This window comes from Engraulis encrasicolus, chromosome 9 (assembly GCF_034702125.1).
Source record: "Engraulis encrasicolus isolate BLACKSEA-1 chromosome 9, IST_EnEncr_1.0, whole genome shotgun sequence".
Classification (NCBI taxonomy): Eukaryota; Metazoa; Chordata; class Actinopteri; order Clupeiformes; family Engraulidae; genus Engraulis; species Engraulis encrasicolus.
The window spans coordinates 47540359-47560358 of record NC_085865.1 but is presented as its reverse complement, the minus strand read 5'-3'; the positions used below and the strand labels follow the sequence as shown (position 1 = coordinate 47560358).

The 20000-nt window shown below is 43.1% G+C and overlaps 2 protein-coding genes across 2 annotated transcripts in view; one reads left to right on the top strand and one right to left on the bottom strand.

The window, feature by feature from the left end:
* The window catches only part of nsun6 (NOP2/Sun RNA methyltransferase 6), an 11085-nt gene extending 6710 nt beyond the window's left edge, over window positions 1-4375 (bottom strand). The window contains exons 1-4 of the mRNA XM_063206213.1: window positions 4154-4375; window positions 2648-2802; window positions 2014-2169; window positions 1-65 (exon numbers count right to left, since the gene is read on the bottom strand). The exon at window positions 1-65 is cut by the window's left edge and continues 33 nt beyond it. Coding sequence (XP_063062283.1) covers window positions 1-65; window positions 2014-2169; window positions 2648-2802; window position 4154 — 377 coding nt within the window. The 5' untranslated portion in view covers window positions 4155-4375. The remainder of the gene's footprint in view (window positions 66-2013; window positions 2170-2647; window positions 2803-4153) is intronic.
* Window positions 4376-13212: 8837 nt separating this feature from the next.
* Window positions 13213-20000, top strand: part of LOC134455178 (glucagon family neuropeptides-like) — an 8278-nt gene continuing 1490 nt past the window's right edge. The window contains exons 1-5 of the mRNA XM_063206212.1: window positions 13213-13291; window positions 15028-15123; window positions 15870-15974; window positions 17411-17539; window positions 18432-18573. Of these exons, the coding sequence (XP_063062282.1) occupies window positions 13215-13291; window positions 15028-15123; window positions 15870-15974; window positions 17411-17539; window positions 18432-18573 (549 nt within the window). The 5' untranslated portion in view covers window positions 13213-13214. The remainder of the gene's footprint in view (window positions 13292-15027; window positions 15124-15869; window positions 15975-17410; window positions 17540-18431; window positions 18574-20000) is intronic.

Here is a 20000-nt window from a genome sequence, read left to right as displayed (position 1 = left end):
GGAAGTAGCGGATGCGGAACCGGAACCAGCGATGGATCATCCCCATGACAACCAGACAGCTGTTGCTAAGGCAGAACACCATAAACATGGCAATAAGACAGCTGTTATCAAAGTAAAAGTACATTATCATGACAACAACATAATAGAACTACACACATACATCATCCCGAAGACAACCAGACAGCTTTTACTAAAAGAAGAACTACACAAATTATCACTATGACAACCAGACAGCTGTTGTTAAAGTAGAACTAATATCACCAGGACAACCAGACAGCTGTTGTTAAAGGGGCAATATGTAGGATTAAAAGTTTAATGAATCACTGTCCCAAGTCAGCCGATGCTTATTGGGTCAACATTAGAGGTGCTCCGATTGCTCGGCTGCCGATCATGACCGGCCGATAATGGCCAAAAATAGCCTGATCGGTGATCGGAAAAACATGCCGATCAAAAAACCGATCGAGAGATATTAAATTCCTCACGCAACCATTTGCCTTTGCACCTGGCGCTGCATGTAGGCGCTGGCTCTGCGCAGCTGCAACTGCACCAAAAGAAGGCATCTTTGCTTGTCTATAACTTTTCGCCATTCCCCCCTTCATTTCCACCATTCATAACCATATCTGCATCAACAATGATCTGATTTTCCGATCCATGCGCCGTTTACCTGACAATGTAATTTGCGATTGAGTACTCGCCAATGAGCCATTTTACGTTATAACCTGTGTAGTTGCCTCGGTCAGCACGCGACAACTTCGCGTTGTCAGCACAAACATGTCAATTATTGTTTTCAAAGTTGTAATTGGCAGTCAGTCGATTCGTTTGATAGTCGCTGAAACACCAAACGGCGACAGTTGTGGTTAAAACTTGAGAGAGAGATTCAGAACGGTAGTGGAGCACTGCAACTGTGGACGGTGACAGAGAGGGGAGGGGCTCTCCTCACGAGGCTGCTCATTTAAAGCGACAGGTTGTTTTGTTCTCGTATGTGGAAGACTATTTGATGTAATGTTTCAGTTTCAATTCAATCTTAAATAGTTTAGTTATTCTATGCAATAACTTATACATTGATTAATACTGTAGACTGTAGGCCTATTACCAACACTAGTCTGAAAGATAATAATAATAATAATAATAATAATAATAATAATAATAATAATAATAATAATAATAATAGCCTAATAATAGACATGTGCAAATTAAGATTGATTGGTTTATGGGCAGAAATGGTATTGAATAAGGATAATTAATAGGCTATTAAAAAAATAGGAAATCATTTTTGTGATCGGCAATGATCGGTAATCGGCAGATAAAGATTTTTGGTGATCGGTATCGGTGATCGGGCCAAAAAATGGTGATCGGAGCACCTCTAGTCAACATTAAGTGAACGATGACTGTCGCGACCACTTATACGGTCCGCTGTCAGAGAACCGCAAATGTAACTTGACAGAGCGACCCGGATGAATGTTGTGGGAGGCACTTCTCATACGAAAAATTCGTTTTACATACGGCCAAATACAAATTCACATACAACTGCTGGCATTCTGTGATGTTAGAATCGAACTATCGTGATTATGGGCAGCTGCAGTTCAGGTAGAACTTCATGTACTTACATCATTACCATGGTAACTTCAATAAAAGGAAACCTGAGAGTGCGAGTCCACTATTTGTGGATGTGTGTGTGTGTGTGCATGTGTGTGTGTGTGTGTGTGTGTGTGTGTGTGTGTGTGTGTGTGTGTGTGGTCATACCTTGGTGAGAGTGCTCAGCCAGGCGTGTGTTTGTGTTTGTGTGTGTGTGGGAGGGGCGTATGTGTGTGTGTGTGTGTGTGTGTGTGTGTGTGTGTGTGTGTGTGTGTGTGTGTGTGTGTGTGTGTGTGTGTGTGTGTGTGTGTGTGTGTGTGTGTGTGCGTGTGTGTGTGTGAGTGCATATGTGGGGTTTGTGTGATGGGTGTTATTTGCATACGTGTACGTGTGTGTGTGTGTGTGTGTGTGTGTGTGTGTGTGTGTGTGTGTTTCTACCTTGGAGAGTTCAGTGTGAAGAAGCTCCTGTACCTGCTCCCGATCGGCCAGGTGTGTGTTGACGCGTACACAGGTGAAAGATGGCGGATGAGACAAACACGACAACAGCGAATCAAACTCCTCCGACGCAGCCTCCTCACCCACCTTAGCGACAAGCTACAAACACACACACACACACACACACACACACACACACACACACCTTAGATACCGGCTACATCCTCACCTGCTGTGCTCAGTGGGATAGAGACAATGTGATAACTTTTCCTATTCCATTCAATTACATACGGAATCGGCTCATTATGGCTCCAATCAAATCCAGTGAGTTCATTTAAATACGTCCCTGCAGTAATTTCCTCTAGGCTCCTCCCCTAAATCTTGGCAGTGTCAGACGTATGACAAAACATAAAATAACATAACATAACATAACATGAATGAGTCATAAACATAATGTCAATGTCATAAACTTTTTGGGTCAACAAAAGTTGAATTTCACTTAATGACAGACATAAAATGTTTATGACATTGAAGTAATGTGTATGACACATGCATGACTGCATTATAACAATGCCATGACACTGTTATGTCATTCATATGACACCGGCGTCAAGTAAAATGTTACCGAAGCCCCTACCTCCTGATTGGTGAAGGTGTTCTTGAGATGTTCCGTGACGTCGGGTCTGAGGGCGACTGGAGGGAAGAAGGCCATGACTGATGTGTTCTGACGAAAGCTCTGCTCACACACACACACACACACAACTCTTGGTAATCTCCAGGAGAACCTGTACACTGGAGAGGGGGAAAAATACACACACACACACATACACACATACACACACACCCCATTGCGTCAAACACACACACACACACACACACACACACACACACACACACACACACAGTGTCAAACACACACACAAAACACAGGAAAATACACTGTCCATTGCAGTCAAGCACACAGATGTCAAACACACACACACACACACACACACACACACACACACACACACACACACACACACACACACACACACACACACACACACACACACACACACACACACACACACACACGCACAGGACAAAACTAAACAAAACACACCAATCACACTCTGTAGAAGTAGGATGACACTCACTACACTCAGTCAAACACACGACACAAGGACAAAACACTTTTTGAAAGCTGTATTAATCATACACAACAATTGATAACAGCATGCAGAAAAGCATTCTTAGTATTAGTATTAGTATTGTCATCATTATTAGTATTATTATTATGTTTAAGTTCATGGGTCGCCTTGGTAAGTCTAAAAACTGGATTATCACAGGCCCCAGTTGTATGTTGTATTGTATGTGTTGTATGTTATTAAAGTTTATAAATATACCAGGTGGTCAACACACACACCACTTCGAACACACTGTAGGCCTTCCACATCAAACACAATACTTACACGCAAGGAGGACTAATACAGTAGGCTACACAGAGTGAAACCCACTACCCACTTAGGCCTTGTGTTAGGTCAATCAGTTCATGTGTGAATCAGATTTTTCCAGAACTTTTAACTGGCCTGGCATAGTGAATGAATGATATGAGCCACAAAACTGCTTTTTGACGATTCTTGCATTATTAATATTAAATCTGTTCTCATTTCCCACAAAAAGCTTAACTAAACTGGATGGCAAGTCCATAAATAAGCCCGATGAAATGTCAAATGTGTTCGAAATACTATAAAGCCCTTGGCTACGTTTCTCTACCAGATTTGAAGTGCACCCCAACATGAATAAGTAATGCCATGGTGAACGTTTTTCAAATTATGTGACGTTTTGTAGGCCTGTAGCAGACGCCACATGCCTAAAATAAAATAAAAGATGCGTCTATAATTCACTTGGCAAACATTATAGCAAAATCATTTACAGGCAGATCAATGTTTACAGGTAGCTCACCTTAGAACTACACAGATTAGTGGATCACAAACATGCTACTTCCTGGAAAATTGTCTGGTTCGTTTGGGCATCGAATTAAAATGCACTATTTAAGAGGGAGGAACTATGTATAGGCACAACGTTAATAGTGGTTGAGGCACTGGACCAGAGGGAAAAAAGATTAATTTGTACTCAACAGCAGAGAAACACGACTTACTGTAGTGACAGAAACAGGACTCTGACAGGAGGAGGTGGAGGGTTGTTTGACTGCAGTAGATCTCTGCAGGCAACGTCGTATTTTTACGCAACCTTTTTATCCTCAGATTGTGCCAGCCTTTGATAAGTGTCAGCAATTACTTCCAGTAGTTTAAGTCAGACAAAGACATAAAAAGCGCATCTGGGAATGGCATCCTTCTGCTCTGTTTCCAACACATGTGACAGCTAGTATTCTTCTTCGTCGAGTTTCCCTTGGCGTCGCGCACACAAAGCGCTTTGCTGCCACCTGCTGGTATGAGGTGTAGATGCGGCTAGAGAGACTACATCAGACTGAGGCACTAAACACACACGACACGGCCACACTTTATGAGATTTGTAACCAAAGTTACCAAAAGTGAAAAATAAAAATAAAAAAACAAAGAAAAAAAAAACAAGCAAACAAAAAAAAAAACCCTGTTTCCTTACAATACAGGTGACTTTTCTGAGTAACCAGTAGGCCTAGTCTAGGCCTGTTACGATCAGCTGACTTTGCACTGGTTGGATCAAGTTTGTGGTGGGTCCTTGTTAGGTTTTAGTGTTTTTCAGTGACAACACAGTCATTATATCTCATTAGATATAATCGAGTTTGTTATAGGTGGGAAATGTGCTTCAGTGGAAGGATGCTTCATTATAATCCTTGATTATTGCTTTTATTGTTGAGGTGATTATTAATTAGGCCTATTTAATTAGCCTGTGGCATTATTAGAGTTATATTATAGACTAGGCTACTCATTATATAAAAGGAATAAAAAATGAATACTATTAATTATTATTCTCATAATTGTAATAGTGCAGTACCTCAAAGTGACCAGTAGAGAGTACCAAAAGATAAGCTGTGAAATACACACACACACGCACACGCACACGCACACACACACACACACACACACACACACACACACACACACACACACACACAGGGCTCTCCATATCTTCCTGTAATGTTTGCAAAGAAAGGCAATGATAACCCCCCCCCCCACCACCACACACACACACACACACACACACACACACACACACACACACACACACACACACACACACACACACACACACACACACACACACACACACACACACACACACACACACACACACACACAGAAGCATGTGTGAGTAACTGAGTGTCAAGCATTGCTTGATCATCATGTCTATGTGTGTGTGTGTGTGTGCGTGCGTGCGTGCGTGCGTGTGTGTGTGTGCGTGTGCGTGCGTGCGTGTGTGTATGTGTGTTGGACACACAAATAAATGTCATGACAAACCATGTGTGTGTGTGTGTGTGTGTGTGTGTGTGCGTGACTGTAATTGGTCCTGCTGTTAGCTACTAAGAGCTTGTGGTTGACTCCTGTGGTCGCTAACTCTAAGCACTAACAGCACTACGCGTCTCAGGAGGAAATTAATGTCATAAAGTAAGGTGTGTGAGTGTGTGTGAGAGAGAGCAAGAGGATGCCATAAATGTGTATGTGTGTGTGTGTGTGTGTGTGTGTGTGTGTGTGTGTGTGTGTGTGTGTGTGTGTGTGTGTGTGTGTGTGTGTGTGTGTGTGTATGTGGGTGGGTGGGTGGGTGCGTGTGTGTGTATGTGTGTGGGTAGGTGGGTGGGTGCGTGTGTGTGTATGTGTACGCGCATATATGTGTGTGTGTGTGTGTGTGTGTGTGTGTCTGTGTCTGTGTGTGTGTGTGCGCATGTGTATATGTGTGTGTGTGTGTGTGTGTGTGTGTGTGCGTGTGTGTGTATGTGTGTGTGTGTGTGTGTGCGCGTGTGTGTGTGCGCGTGTGTGGTTGTGGCGACCACAGATAGCCCTTCGGTGCGTTAGCAGAGCTGAGCGGTCAATGAGCTAATCATCATCTCGGCTCCTACATGTGTCATTCATCATCATCATCATCGGGTCTACACCTCGCTAATGCTGCTCAAACCCGCCAGATCTGCTCCGTAAACAACACGTTTATGACACACACTCATTTACGATCCCCTCTCTCTGTCAGTCACACACACACACACACACACACACACACACACACACACACACACACACACACACACACACACACACACACACACACAGTCTTTTATGATACTAATATCCTGATGGGGCTTCCAGCGCTGATGTCGGAGCTGAAAGTTAGTGGCAGTGCCTGCTGTTGTGACTGTTAATCACGGCTAGCAAGCTAATTTAGATGCATTGGCCCACCATCTGGCCTTTAAGGCTGATCAAGGCTAATGACCACCTTGTGATTCTCAATTAAGGTCAGTAGTGTGGCCCTCCTGTTATTATTATTACTGAATGCGAAGAAACTTCCTGTTATGACCCAGGGCCAGATTAACGCACAGGTTAGATATGGCTACAGCCCAGGGCCCCCCAACGGGCAAGGGGCCCCCTGATGGGTCAAAGGGGGCAAAAAAATTGCAGTTGCGGTAATGAAAAATTACTTTCTTGTTAATACCCCTCTCTATAGCTGCCAAACTTAAATAATCGCCCAGAATTATGACACTGTTTATTTCATTTTGTCATTTTTTTCTGCAGGGGCCTTTCGCAACCTGTAGCTTAGGGACCCTGGGCCATCTTAATACGGCCCTGCTAATGACTACTAATTAGGACTGATTAACCTACTATGACATAACTCTTCTGTCTTCTGTCTCCTCTGTCACCAAAACAGTAATGACCAAGTCTTAATCTTTTACTTAACCATCTTGGTAATGTCATAGCAATATTGTTATTGTCACCAAAATAGTAATGACCAAGTTTTAATCTTTTACTTAAGCATCTTGGTAATGTCATAGCAATATTGTTATTGTCACCAAAATAGTAATGACCAAGTTTTAATCTTTTACTTAAGCATCTTGGTAATGTCATAATATTGTTATCATCACCAAAATAGTAATGACCAAGTTTTAATCTTTTACTTAAGCGTCTTGGTAATGTCATAGCAATATTATTATGATTTATTTGAGTCTTGTTGTGGATTTCTTCTTGGGAGGAGTCAGCCCCCAGCTACCCCCGCAGTGTGCGGTCGTCAATCAGATTGAGGTAGACCAGATCAGAAAGAAATGGGGCAGCCGTGGCCTAGTGGTTAGAGAGCTGGTCTATCAATCTACGGGTTGCTGGTTCGAATCCCCCCTGACCTCTCCCTACATCTCCATCCATGGCTGAAGCGCCCTTGAGCAAGGCACCTAACCCCACATTGCCCCAGGGACTGTAACCAACACCCTGACAAATAATAACTGTAAGTCGCTTTGAATAAATGAAAGTGTCAGCAAAGTGCAATGTAATAATAAATGCTGCCCAAACCGTTCTATTCGTTGCTGAGGAAGGCTTTTATTCACTCAGATTGCACAGAGAGATGTACACTTAAAGTAAAGTAATACACCCAGTACATTACACTGATGCGAATGCTCTGCAGGAGTCCGCCGGAACACAGAGAGCTGCGTAGCTTGGGGAGTAGCTGGGAGTTTGTGTCTTAGAAGACTTTTCCCAAACTGAATCCCAGTTGGGCCTGGACCGGCCCCTTTATATATCTTCTCTCTCTCTCTCTTCTGTGGGGCACATGTACAGCGCACCCGCTCATAAGACATGAGCAAACACTTCCAAGCTCTCTCTTTTTCCACAAACGCATTCATGCACTTAATGCGTTAATGGACTCAGGTTTACATTTTAATGTGGAATGCCAGTTTCCAAGTCTGTGATACACATGCTGGTGACACACACACATTTCCATCATTAGTGCATGCATCCCATCTTACCTTACGCCTAGGCATGACATCAAGATATCCAGATATCGGTGCATGATTTCTTAAAGATTTGACGCAGCTAAAAACATGTATGGGTGTGGGCATGGTATGTGTGTGTAGCTTGTGTGTGTGTGTGTGTATATACTGTACACGTGAGCCCATTGAGCATCTTGCTGTGTCATGCTGCTTCTGTGTCCTACATCACTGGTCAGACCAAAATTATCTGGAAAAAAAGAAGTTGAATAGGTTAAAAGGAGGTTAACTTCTGCTTAACATGCAATGCCGCCACTGAAGGCACACCTGTGTGTGTGTGTGCGTGTGTGTGTGTGTGCGTGCTTGCGTGCGTTCGTGCGTGCGAACGCACGCATGTGTGTGTGTGTGTGTGTGTGTGTGTGTGTGTGTGTGTGTGTGTGTGTGTGTGTGTGTGTGTGTGTGTGTGTGTGTGTGTGTGTGTCCTCTCAGTGCTGCCACCTCTGAAAGGTTGAAGTTACAGTCCATCAGAGGTCCATCAGAGGTCGATCTGAAAGCCTGAAGGATCTGTGATGAGTAACTGGTGAGCTGCATTGTGTGTGTGTGTGTGTGCGTGCGTGCGTGCGTGCGTGCGTGTGTGTGTGTGTGTGTGTGTGTGCGTGCGTGCGTGCGTGCGTGCGTGCGTGCGTGCGTGCGTGCGTGCGTGCGTGCGTGCGTGTGTGTGTGTGTGTGTGTGTGTGTTAGTGGTGTGGATTGGCAATGCCCTCACGATCCGATTCGATCACGATTCGGGAGGTAGCGATTCGATTCGATTCTATGCGATCCGATCCGATCCGATTCAATTCTGCAATGCATCGCAATGCATTACATTTCTACTGAAAGCAAAGCAAATGTTTAATCAGTCATGATGAGGCAATACAAGTAGTCAGATACTGAGCAACCCTTTATTGGCTGTTTTCTGTATCAGCCTGTATCAGTCTTGCAATGTTTTGAAGTGCTTTTCTTTCATTTAAGATTCATTTAAAAAACTTAAAAAAAAATTGCCGGATCGATTCTGGAACTTGCCGGATCGATTCTGGATCGTCCATGCCCCGCATTGGATTGCATCGCCGAATCGATCATTGTTGACACCACTAGTGTGTGTGTGTGCTACCTCCACCTCTGGGTGTCACAGACCAACACAAATACAATCACAGCAGGACACAGGGCATGGCCCTCACTCCTCGGCTGTGTGTGTGTGTGTGTGTGTGTGTGTGTGTGTGTGTGTGTGTGTGTGTGGTGTGTGTGTGTGTGTGTGTGTTTGTGTGTGTGTGTGTGTGTGTGTGTGTGTGTGTGTGTGTGTGTGTGTGTGTGTGTGTGTGTGTGTGTGTGTGTGTGTGTGTGTGTGTGTGTGTGTGTGTGTGTGTGTGTGTGTGTGTGTGTGTGTGTGTGTGTGTGTGTGTGTGTGTGTGTGGTGTGTGGTGTGTTTGTGTGTGTGTGTGTGTGTGTGTGTGTGTGTGTGTGTGTGTGTGTGTGTGTGTGTGTGTGTGTGTGTGTGTGTGTGTGTGTGTGTGTGTGTGCGCACCTTTGGTCAGAGATGGCGCAATGTGAAGACTAAAGCAGAGAAATGATTCATTTTGGATTCTACAAAGCTCACGCTCAACGCAGGGAGGAGAGGAAAGGAAAGGAAGGGAAAGGAGAGGAGAGGACAGGACAGGACAGGAGAGGAGAGGAGAGGAGAGGAGAGGGAAGGAGAGGAGAGGAGAGGACAGGACAGGACAGGAGAGGAGAGGAGAGGAGAGGAGGGGCGAGGAGAGGGAAGGAGAGGAGAGGAGAGGGAAGGAGAGGAGAGGAGAGGTATCCCCTGGAGCAATATAAGGTCATGATGCGTGATGTATGTGACAAATGCATGGTCCCATGCAGTAGTGTATTCTATGAGATACGCACAGACAATCCGGAAAGTATTCACAGTGCTTCACTTTTTTCACAGTTGATTATCTTACAGCCTTATTCCAAATGCTATAGCATCTGGCTAAAATAGATGGGTGTGAGTTTTGAATGAAATCCTATGGAGAGTATCATGATCTCATCTGCTTCAGTAGTCACAGTAAATGTTGACATGCATGTTTCTTTAGGTGTAATTCAGATTTCCAATGTTGATGGCATCCATACATCGCCAAACCATGTCAGTCCCACTACCATGCTTGACTAGCCAGATGATGCACTTTTTGTGTAAAACTCACTGGTTTACCACCACACATGCTTGACGCCATCTAAAGCAAATTTGTTTATCTTGGTCTCAAGAGAGATGAACAGACCAAGGATATGGATCACTGGAACCATGTTGTGTGGTCTGATGAGACCAAGATAAACAAATTTGCTTAGATGGTGTTAAGCATGTGTGGTGGTAAACAAGTGAATTTTACCAAAAAAAGTGAATCATCTGGCTAGTCAAGCATGGTAGTGGGACTGACATTGTTTGGGGATGTATGAATGCAGACAACATTGGAAATCTGAATTACACCTAAAGAAGCATGCATGTCAACATGCACTGTGACTACAGAAGCAGATCATGATACTCTCCATAGGATTTCATTCAAAACTCACACCCATCTATTTTAGCCAGGTGCAGACTCAAAATGTACAATTTCAAGGTACTGAAAGGTTGAAACACACAACGATGACCTCCCTTTTAATCCCTTTTCATTTCGAAATGAAAAAAAGAATGTAGTTCCTGCCAAAGGTGGTTCTACAAAGTATTCAGCAAAGGCTGTGAATACTTTTGTAAATATGATTTCTTTGTTTTTTTGTATTATTTTTTTTATAAATTTTCAAAACTGTCAACAAGACAACTTGTTTTTCACTTGGTCATAATGGAATCATTTGTGTAGGATTTTGACAACAGAGATTCATTTGTAGCATTTGGAATAAGGCTGTAAGATAATAAAATGTGAAAAAAGTGAAGCGCTGTGAATACTTTACGGATTGACTGTATGTATACGCAACTGTTCTATATACCAACTTAAAATTCATTGTTCAGCTTAGAATAAATAGCACAGCCATGTTTAATCAACTGTGAAAGTGAAAGACCAACTGGGAAACTCCAACTCCCATTGTCATTGACACAGCACTCCACAGCACACAAGTGTACATTGCACACTGCACACAACGAAATTGCATTCATGCCTCACCCGTGCAAGGCCCCAATGGCACCCGAAAAGGAGCAGTGGCGGGACATACCATGCTCAGGGTACCTCAGCCATGGAGGAGGATGGGGGAGAGCACTGGCTAATTACTCCCAACCTGGCGGGTCGGGAGTCGAACCAGCAACCTTTGGGCAACAAGTCTGACGCCCTCATTGCTTACCCATGACTGCACAACTGCGACATGTCATGGAAGCCTTGGAATTTCACAACATGCCGATATCACAATCAATAGTCGTTCTGTGATTGCGGCTGTAAATCAACCTCTAACATCTCCTCCCTTCGAATTGGAAACCAATGTGTCTATAGCTGCCCAAATATACAGTATAGCCACCTCAAAAAAGTAGACTACACCACTGGTACCTGCATGAATGGGCTTGCATGTCCATGAGGACCCCGGTTCGAGTCCAGCCTGCGTCATGTCCCAATCTTACGCCATCTCTCTCTCTACTCACTCTCTTCCTGTCCTATCCACAATAAAGAATGCCCAAATGGGAAACTCACTGTCATTATGACACAGCACTGCACACCACACAGTGCTCACTGCACACACAACAAAATGTTATGCCTTGCCTGTCCAAGGGGGCATCCACAACAGCAGCCCAAGGGAGCTGCAGCGTGCCGAATGATACCACTGGTTAATTACTCCCCCCACCAACTTGGTGGGTTGGGAATCAAACCAGCAACCTTCAGGCTACTACTTACCCATAACTGCCCAAAATAAGTCCTAAAACGCCATTGAAAAAAACTGTGCAATCTATCTATCTGCTGCCTCTGTCTCCCTCAGACTCAAATGACCAAAGGTCTATCTTAACTTCCATCACGTTTCCACTCACTACTGGACAGGATTGCGGACAGACAACAGCGGGTCAGGATGTAATAAGTTTAAAGTGTTTAAAAGTGATGTGATCTTTTCCCAACAGGACGTGTGACACACATATCGAATTATATAATGAATAGTGACGACAGTTTTGCCAATTCTTTCCAAATATCTCGTCTAACCCTCGACGTGGTGATGCGTCACCCATGGGCAATCATGGAGCTTATGGGGATGATGACGTCAGTGACGTATCCAACACGCGTCTTTGGGTGAAGAGGCTCGCGGATACAAAAGTCCAGTTGTGGAACGTCTTGCAAGCCAATCAGACGCACAACGCTCAAACGGGGACAAATGCGCTCGCGACTCTGGTGTGTTCTGCGCACTGAAGGAAAGCTACTACCAGCGGGCGCACACGCACACACACCGACACGCAATACATACGGCATCCTGCTGAACACTCCGATACCAGGAGAGAGAGAGAGAGAGAGAGAGAGAGAGACGACGACAGAAAGAGAGAGAATCTGACTAGACGGTAAACCCTGGGGATCCACTTTGGGTAAGTCCGGTGCGCATGCCATTTCCACTCCGTATACCAGCCAGAGACCGAACACCATAAAGAAGATTTTAAAATAATCTTTGCTATGTATACTAAATGTATATATACTGCATAAATTTATAGCCTAGTTATATATAAAGTATATTATGTATTTCTTCCAATGTTTTTGGATATGCCAAATGGTGCACTTTACCAAAATAAAGTAAATAGGCACAAATTCGCACAGCATCCGTGGGTTGCTACGTTGAGCAAAGAATTTGAATTTTTAATTCAAATTTAAAAGATCTTTCTCCAGGACAAGCGTTGTCTCCTGTGCGTAAAGTGTACTCGAGATGTCTGCGCGCATTATATTTTTAGCCCACTCTCTAATTAAATAAAAAAACAAACTTGTAGCCTACACATTAAAGTGCACTGTATATTGAAAACGGCAAGGTCAAAGTTATTTTCAAATGGTGCAAAATTACGCACATGAAACGCACGCGAATTCACGCATCAAAAGCCTCTCTATGTCTAAAACACCAACAATTTGGTGATCACTCCGGAGTTCTGCTTCACTTTCCCCCCTCTAAAGCAGGTGCTCTTTGGCTCAAGGAAATTAGTCACTTAAAAAGAAGGTCAGACTTAACTTCAGAAGTGGTTACTGCTGTGAGTTTGGCAAAGGATGGCAAAAGGCACACTGCTATTAAATTAAAAAGCATTTCATGTGATGGGCTTCCCCTTTGCTTCTTTCTTCCCTTGCACTTCTTTTCCCGCCGCCTCAGGAAGATGATGAGCAGTAAAGTGATGTCGTTACTGCTGATTTCAGCGCTGATGGTCCGCTGCACCACGGCTTCTCCTCGCGCCAGGTAAAGAACCCGCCAACACTCCACTCCACGCTACGCTACGCGCTGTCAGGCCAGATTGGACCATTTAATACTTTTCCTCAGCCACAGTTAATTTCACCGTGTGGTTTCAATGTCTTGTTTTCAATATCAACATAGTTTAATATGTATTCGATTCTGAGTGTTCAACAGTGATCGGCCATAGATAGGCCTAGCCTACCTGTGGAGCACTGAGACGAAAAGAACCAACGGTTTGGTCAGAATGAAAGTGAAGCGCTTATCTGGTAGCAAATTACACAATTGACTTTTTCAAATGCCAAATGAGGTAATGTAATGTAATTTAATTGAAATGTTAATGACCTCATACCGGATCTCATTTGTCATTATGAGCCGTTATCAGAGAAGTTAAATTACCGGCATGTGGCGATTGCAGAGCTTCCTCTCTCCCGAAAATCAACCAGCCTACAATGGCTGCTCCCTGTAGCCTATTCCTATGTCTGTCTAGGCCTATGTTCTACTTCCTAAGACTTAAAATTGACACTCGGACTGTAACACACTTTTATAAGGCTTTCATTGTTGTTGTTGTTGTTGTTGTTGTTGTTGTTTTTAAGTTTTGCTGATTTCGTATAATTTTTGTGAGGTAATTTTTTGGTGTGGTGAAAGGAGCAGTGTAGGCTATAACATAATAGAATTGTTTTTAACATTCCCATTTTATTTTTTGGTGTATTATTAGATTTGCATCTTGTCCAAGTATAATAAAGCCTCTCTGTGTAGTTTAGCATTTTAATTCCAATGTAGTGTATGTGTAATGCAGTAGTATTGCAATTAGCAGTATTGTAATTCCAGTGTGTGCAAACTATATGTGTATACTAGTAGTATTTTTTTATTACCTCTAGTATCTTTTTTAATTAGACTAGAGAGTGAATAATACAGTACAGCCCTTTCATCCAGCTCTACTATGATTCAATTCACTGTTTTCTGAAAAAGCTTTACTAGGCTATACCATAACAGCGGTGCTATGACATTCACTACATTTACATGATGGTTATAATTCCGAATGAATGATTCAAATTAAATAGTTGTATCGAGTTTACTTTGATCTTTCCTTTAATTCCGAATTAAAAGGTGTTTACATTAAGTTTTCAAAGTGGAACTAAGCTTTATTCAGAATTAAAGTCAGTTAATTCCAAATTAAATGTCTCATGTGAAAGTAGCAATTGCAAAGAGTCTAAAGAAACAGATTAAGACATGCTCATTACCATCTTGATGACAATGAGGTCATAGCATAGACTGCATGAAAGGGTTAATATTGTTTTAATTCCAGGCTTTAGTTTATCTTTGTATATCATTAGTAGAATTTTAATCCCAGAGTGAGTGTGGCCGTTTGTGTGCTGGGCAGACTCTATGGCGTATGAGCGGGTGGGAAAGTGCGTATATCATTGGTAGTGATTCCAAAAGGGGCTGTGTATTGGGTCCTTTACCTGTTCTTTGCCTCTGAGGATCCAATGTGTGGTCACACCCCATTATTTTGTCTTTACCCCGCCCAGATTTGGGTAAACTGGCATGATTTTTAGAACTGCCTTTGCCGTGGTTCTGTGTGAAGCTGTGTTCTAACTTGTGACGTGTTCCCCAGCCTGTAACTGAATGCACAATGCACAATCATTTGAATTCAATTAAAAATACATTGCTAAAGAAATAGCTACTGTGTTGTTCAGTTAAGTGCCACGTAGGCTACATGTGCTGTTGCTGTCTGTGTGCAGGGCGGACTCGGGGGTGATGTCGGAAGCTGGCTATGAGCGTGAGCAGGGACTCGAACGCCTAGATGGAGACACGTTCTATCCCAGCGAGGAGGAAAGGTATCTGTGTGTGTGTGTGTGTGTGTGTGTGTGTGTGTGTGTGTGTGTGTGTGTGTTGAGCCCAATGGGATGCAGGGCCTTTATGCACAGAGTTGATTATGATGGTTCCAGAGTTCTACTCTGTGTTCTATTCCAGAGTGGAACACTTGTGTGTTCTATTTGAATGGAACCCTCATGTCTGTGTGTTCTACACATTGAGAGTAAATAGAATGGAGGCCAAAATTCTATTTCATTGTTGAAGCCAAGTTGGAGCCAAGGTTGGACCCAAAAAGACCAAAAAATGGCCAAATCCCATTCATTCCTATGAGAGACATAAAACCCTGTATCTCCCTTAAATGCCACTTCAGGGGGATAATTTTTCGCTCAACTAGTAGGTCCCCTTGCTCTCCAACTTACCAGGGTGGTGATTTTTTGTGGTGATGTTTTGTTTTAGAGAGATATTAAAAGTTAAATTGACCAATGAGCATCAGAACATGGTTTGATTGACCGTTAGAAGTCTTGTTGTTGTCCAATCAGCACCTGCGTTTGGCGTTGCTAAGGTGGAATGTAAGTTGGAATGTTCCCAAATCTGGCTTCAAAGCGTTGAATGGCAAATAGCGTTGATTTGGCGTCCATTCTATTTACTGTCAATGGTTCTACATCAGTGGAACCCTCATGTGTCTGTGTGTTCCATTCCAAAGTGGAATCTTCAAGTCTGCGTGTTCTGTTCCAGAGTGGAATCCTCATGTCTATGTGTTCTATTCCAGAGTCGAGCGGCACGCTGATGGCATCTTCAACACAAATTATCGCAAAGCCCTTGGCCAGCTCACCGCACGCAAATACCTGCACAGCCTAGTGGCCAAACGTGTGGGGTAAGTAGAACCATCTTGTCCTCTACAAGTCATGGACATCTCAACATGCGGGTGATGAGTGTGTGTTTGTGTGTACATATGACTGTGTGTGTGTTTTTTCTGTATAACCGGAGGGGCTCATCATCGGCCTGTGTGAGTGTGTGTGTGTGTGTGTGTGTGTGTGTGTATATGTGTTATAGTGTAGGCCAGTCAATCTAGCGTTTGACCTAGCGTGGACAAATTGCAATAGTAATCATTCCAAGTTTTTAGTAATCCCTAGGCATGTCTAAATAACATATTAAAAATCTACAGCTTTATATTTAGTGGAACTTACTTTTTTTCAAGGTCAAAGTCGGAGATTTCCCATTCATTTTCCCATAGGGAGACAAAATAGGAGATACTTGAGGAATTCACAGTAATTTACTCAAGCAAAGACAAAGATTTTTTTGTATTGCAAGTTGTCTGAAATATGATGATTAAATATGCAAATGAGATCACATCTAGTACTTAAATATGTATATGCAACAACAGGCGCAACATAAGACAAATTGCAAAAGTAATGATTCACACTTTTTATTGATACTTAATCCACCCTACATCACATATGAAAAATCTACCTTCATCACTTTAGTGGAACATACTTTTTTGAAGGTCAGAAGTAGCCAAGAAGTTCCCAAGTTTGATCTTGGGAAAAGTATGTTCCACTGAATTGATGAAAGTAGATTTTTCATATGTGATGCAGAGGGGTTGAAGGATCAATATAATATATGAACCACTACTATTGCAATTTGTTTTATGCTTGGTCTGTTACCACAGATTTGATCACATACAGTATTTCAGTACATATGACCTCATTTGCATATTTCATCATCATATTTCAGAAAACTTGCAATACCAAAATTGCTTGCCTGAATGTTAGTTACCAACTGTGAAAGCTTCAAATTAATATGTCATAGTTTAAATTCACCTTGTATCTCCTATATTGTCTCCATATGGAGAAATGAATGGGAAATCTGCCAACTTTCACCTTGAAAAAAGTATGTTCCTCTAAATATAAAGCTGTAGATTATTAATATGTGATGCAAGGGGGTTTAAGGATCACTTAAAAGTAGGAACCATTACCATTATCCCGGGGTTGGGCCTTTTTAGAGCTAGATTGACTGGCCTAGTGTGTGTTTGTGTGTTTTTATATAGTGTGTGTGTGTGTGTGTTTTCTTCTGCCCAATAGCGGTGGCTCGTTATCAAGAGATGTGGATCTATCTAAGCTGCCGCTTGCTTGTGTGTGTGTTTGATGGTGTGTTATGCATGTTTGTGTGTGTGTTTGATGGTGTTAGTTATGCATGTTTGTGTGCATGTGTATGTATGTGTATGTGTCTGTACCCATATGTGTCTTACATATACATACATCAGTGTGTGTGTGTGTGTCTGACTGCGTATGTGTGTTCTCTGCCCAATAGTGGCGGCTCGTCGTCAGCAGAGTTGGATCTGTCCAAGCGCCATGCGGACGGCGTCTTCACCAACGGCTACAGCCAGTACCGATCCAAGATGGCCGTCAGGAAGTACCTCTCCGCCGTGCTGGGCACCAGGTACACTCAGCGCTCCCGCTCTCGAACCCAAACTCGAACTCAATCTCGAACTCGATCTCGCTCTCGATCTCGCAGCCATGGCCGACGGCTCAGTTGGATGTAGGCTTCTCCATGCTGAGCTGAATGATTCTTCTATTTTTTGGGGTTGTATTGTATTATACCAGCCCCTAGTAGATGTACCCATGTGTAGCCTGAATGGCGTGTAGCATCACAGATCACCTGTATGTAGCCTGAATGGCGTGTAGCATCACAGATCACCTGTGTTTTTGCCTGAATGTTGTGTAACCTGAATGATGTAGCCTGAATCGTGTGTAGCATCACAGATGATCTGTGTGTAGCCTTTATGCTCCAAGGGCCAATGGCTTTGCCTGTCACCAGTGTGTACACCCCCTCTCACCCTTCTTAAAACCAAACAAGCTGTGAGTAGCCTTCTCGAACTTCAGTTCGGTCACGCCTCGTTATCTCAGCATGGCACCCCACAACCACAATCACCAAAGCCCTGCCTTGCCTTGAAGCCAAATAGTATTTTATTTATTTCTTTGGTTATTTGTTATTAATATGTTGCTGTTCCATAGGCACTTTAACACCACTATTACTATGATTTTGATTAATGATTACACTTTCTTATGTTATTCTGATACGCTGTATGTTTGTGCTACTGATGTGTAAGGTAAGGCTTAGCACATGTGCTACGTTCGATGTGTAGGATTAGAGTTCGCACATGTGCTACTGATGTGTAGCGTTAGCATGTTGTGTATATCTCCAATGTGCTACTAGCTCACATGTGCTACCACCACTAATAAATAGCTTACCGTACGGCCTATGTGCATTGCAGACTATGTGCATTCGTGTCTGTTTCTCACTAAGGCTCGAGTTGTTTCTATTTGCGCAGCCCGGAAGATGTAGAGCTCCCATTGGCTGTGGCACTGTTGGTGGGCGGGCTAGAGCTGGGCGAAGAGCCAGTAGGAGAGGAGATGGCCCTCTGGGCACTTTTAGGGGAGCGGCTCACACAGGTGCCCCCCCAAACCCCCTCGGTGAGTGTGTGCTATGACCTCACACACGCACACACATTTACACACACAAAAAGGTGTCCCCACAACCGTCCTCGGTGACTGTGTGCCAATCTAACACACACAAACAAACAAGCATGCACACACACACACACCCTCACACACCCTCACACACACACACACACACACACACACACACACACACACACACACACACACACACACACACACACACACACACACACACACACAAAGAGCTCATTTGCATCATGCAGAGTCCCAGCGATGAAGAAAAAGGCTCCAGCCGTGAACACGCTGTTCTAATGTCCACACACACAGGGCATCAGTGTGTGGGGCTGTGTGTGTGTGTGTGTGTGGCTGTGTGTGTGTGCGAGCGTGTGTCTTTGTGTGTTTGCAAGTGTGTGTGTGGGGGGATATGAGTGCATTTTAATGTGCTTCCTGTTGTTAACTGTTAAATATGCTGTGTGTCATACATTATTGCTGCATCTCAAATGGTGCAGTCGTGCACTGCAGTGTTCATGGTTTAGTGCGTATGGTGTATTCATTACGGACTAAAACATAGTGCTCGAAGTGCACAAGTGCACCATATGTCATACATTATGTGTCATGTGTAACCATTTGTGCATGTGTGTCATACTGTACTGTACTGTACTGCACTGTACTATATCGTCATGCGTCATAGATGGCTCCCTACAGGCATGGTGACATGAAGTGTGTGTGTATGTGTGTGTGTGCGTGTGTGTGTCTTCTACATGGCGTGTTACATGAACTCTGTGTGTGTGTGTGTGTGTGTGTGTGTGTGTGTGTGTGTGTGTGTGTGTGTGTGAGTGTGTGTGTATCTCCCCTACATTGCTTGTGACACGAACTGTGTGTGTGTGTGTTTGTGTATACAGTTGAGGACGATATTATTAGCCCCCCTCCTGAAATTAGACATATCTCTTCATTGATCATTGAGAATGATCATTATTAATAAATGTATGTTATTCTGGAAACAAATACACCATGGAGATAGTATCCAATAAGTTAAATTTGGACTTTTCCATTTTCACAATGAGTTTAAACCAAAAAGTGTAAAAATGGCAAGGACAAAATTATTAGCCCCCTTATCATTAATAGTCAATACAGTGCCATTTATGAACAAAAATTGACACCAGGCACTTTGATTAGTTGTTAACTATGTTGGCACATGTCCTACCAGGGATTTTGGCCCATTTTTTTCATTGCAAATAGTTAAGCTGGTCCAAATTGCATGGATGTTGAGGATGGACATTCATTTTCAGCACTCTTCAAATACTATTTAAAGGATTGAGGTCTGAACCACTCCATGACCATGGTTTTAGTATCCTTGAAGAACATTTGAACTATTTTGGATGCAAGTTTTGGGTTATTATCTTATTGAAAGATCCAGTGAAGATCTTAGCTCCCTCTAT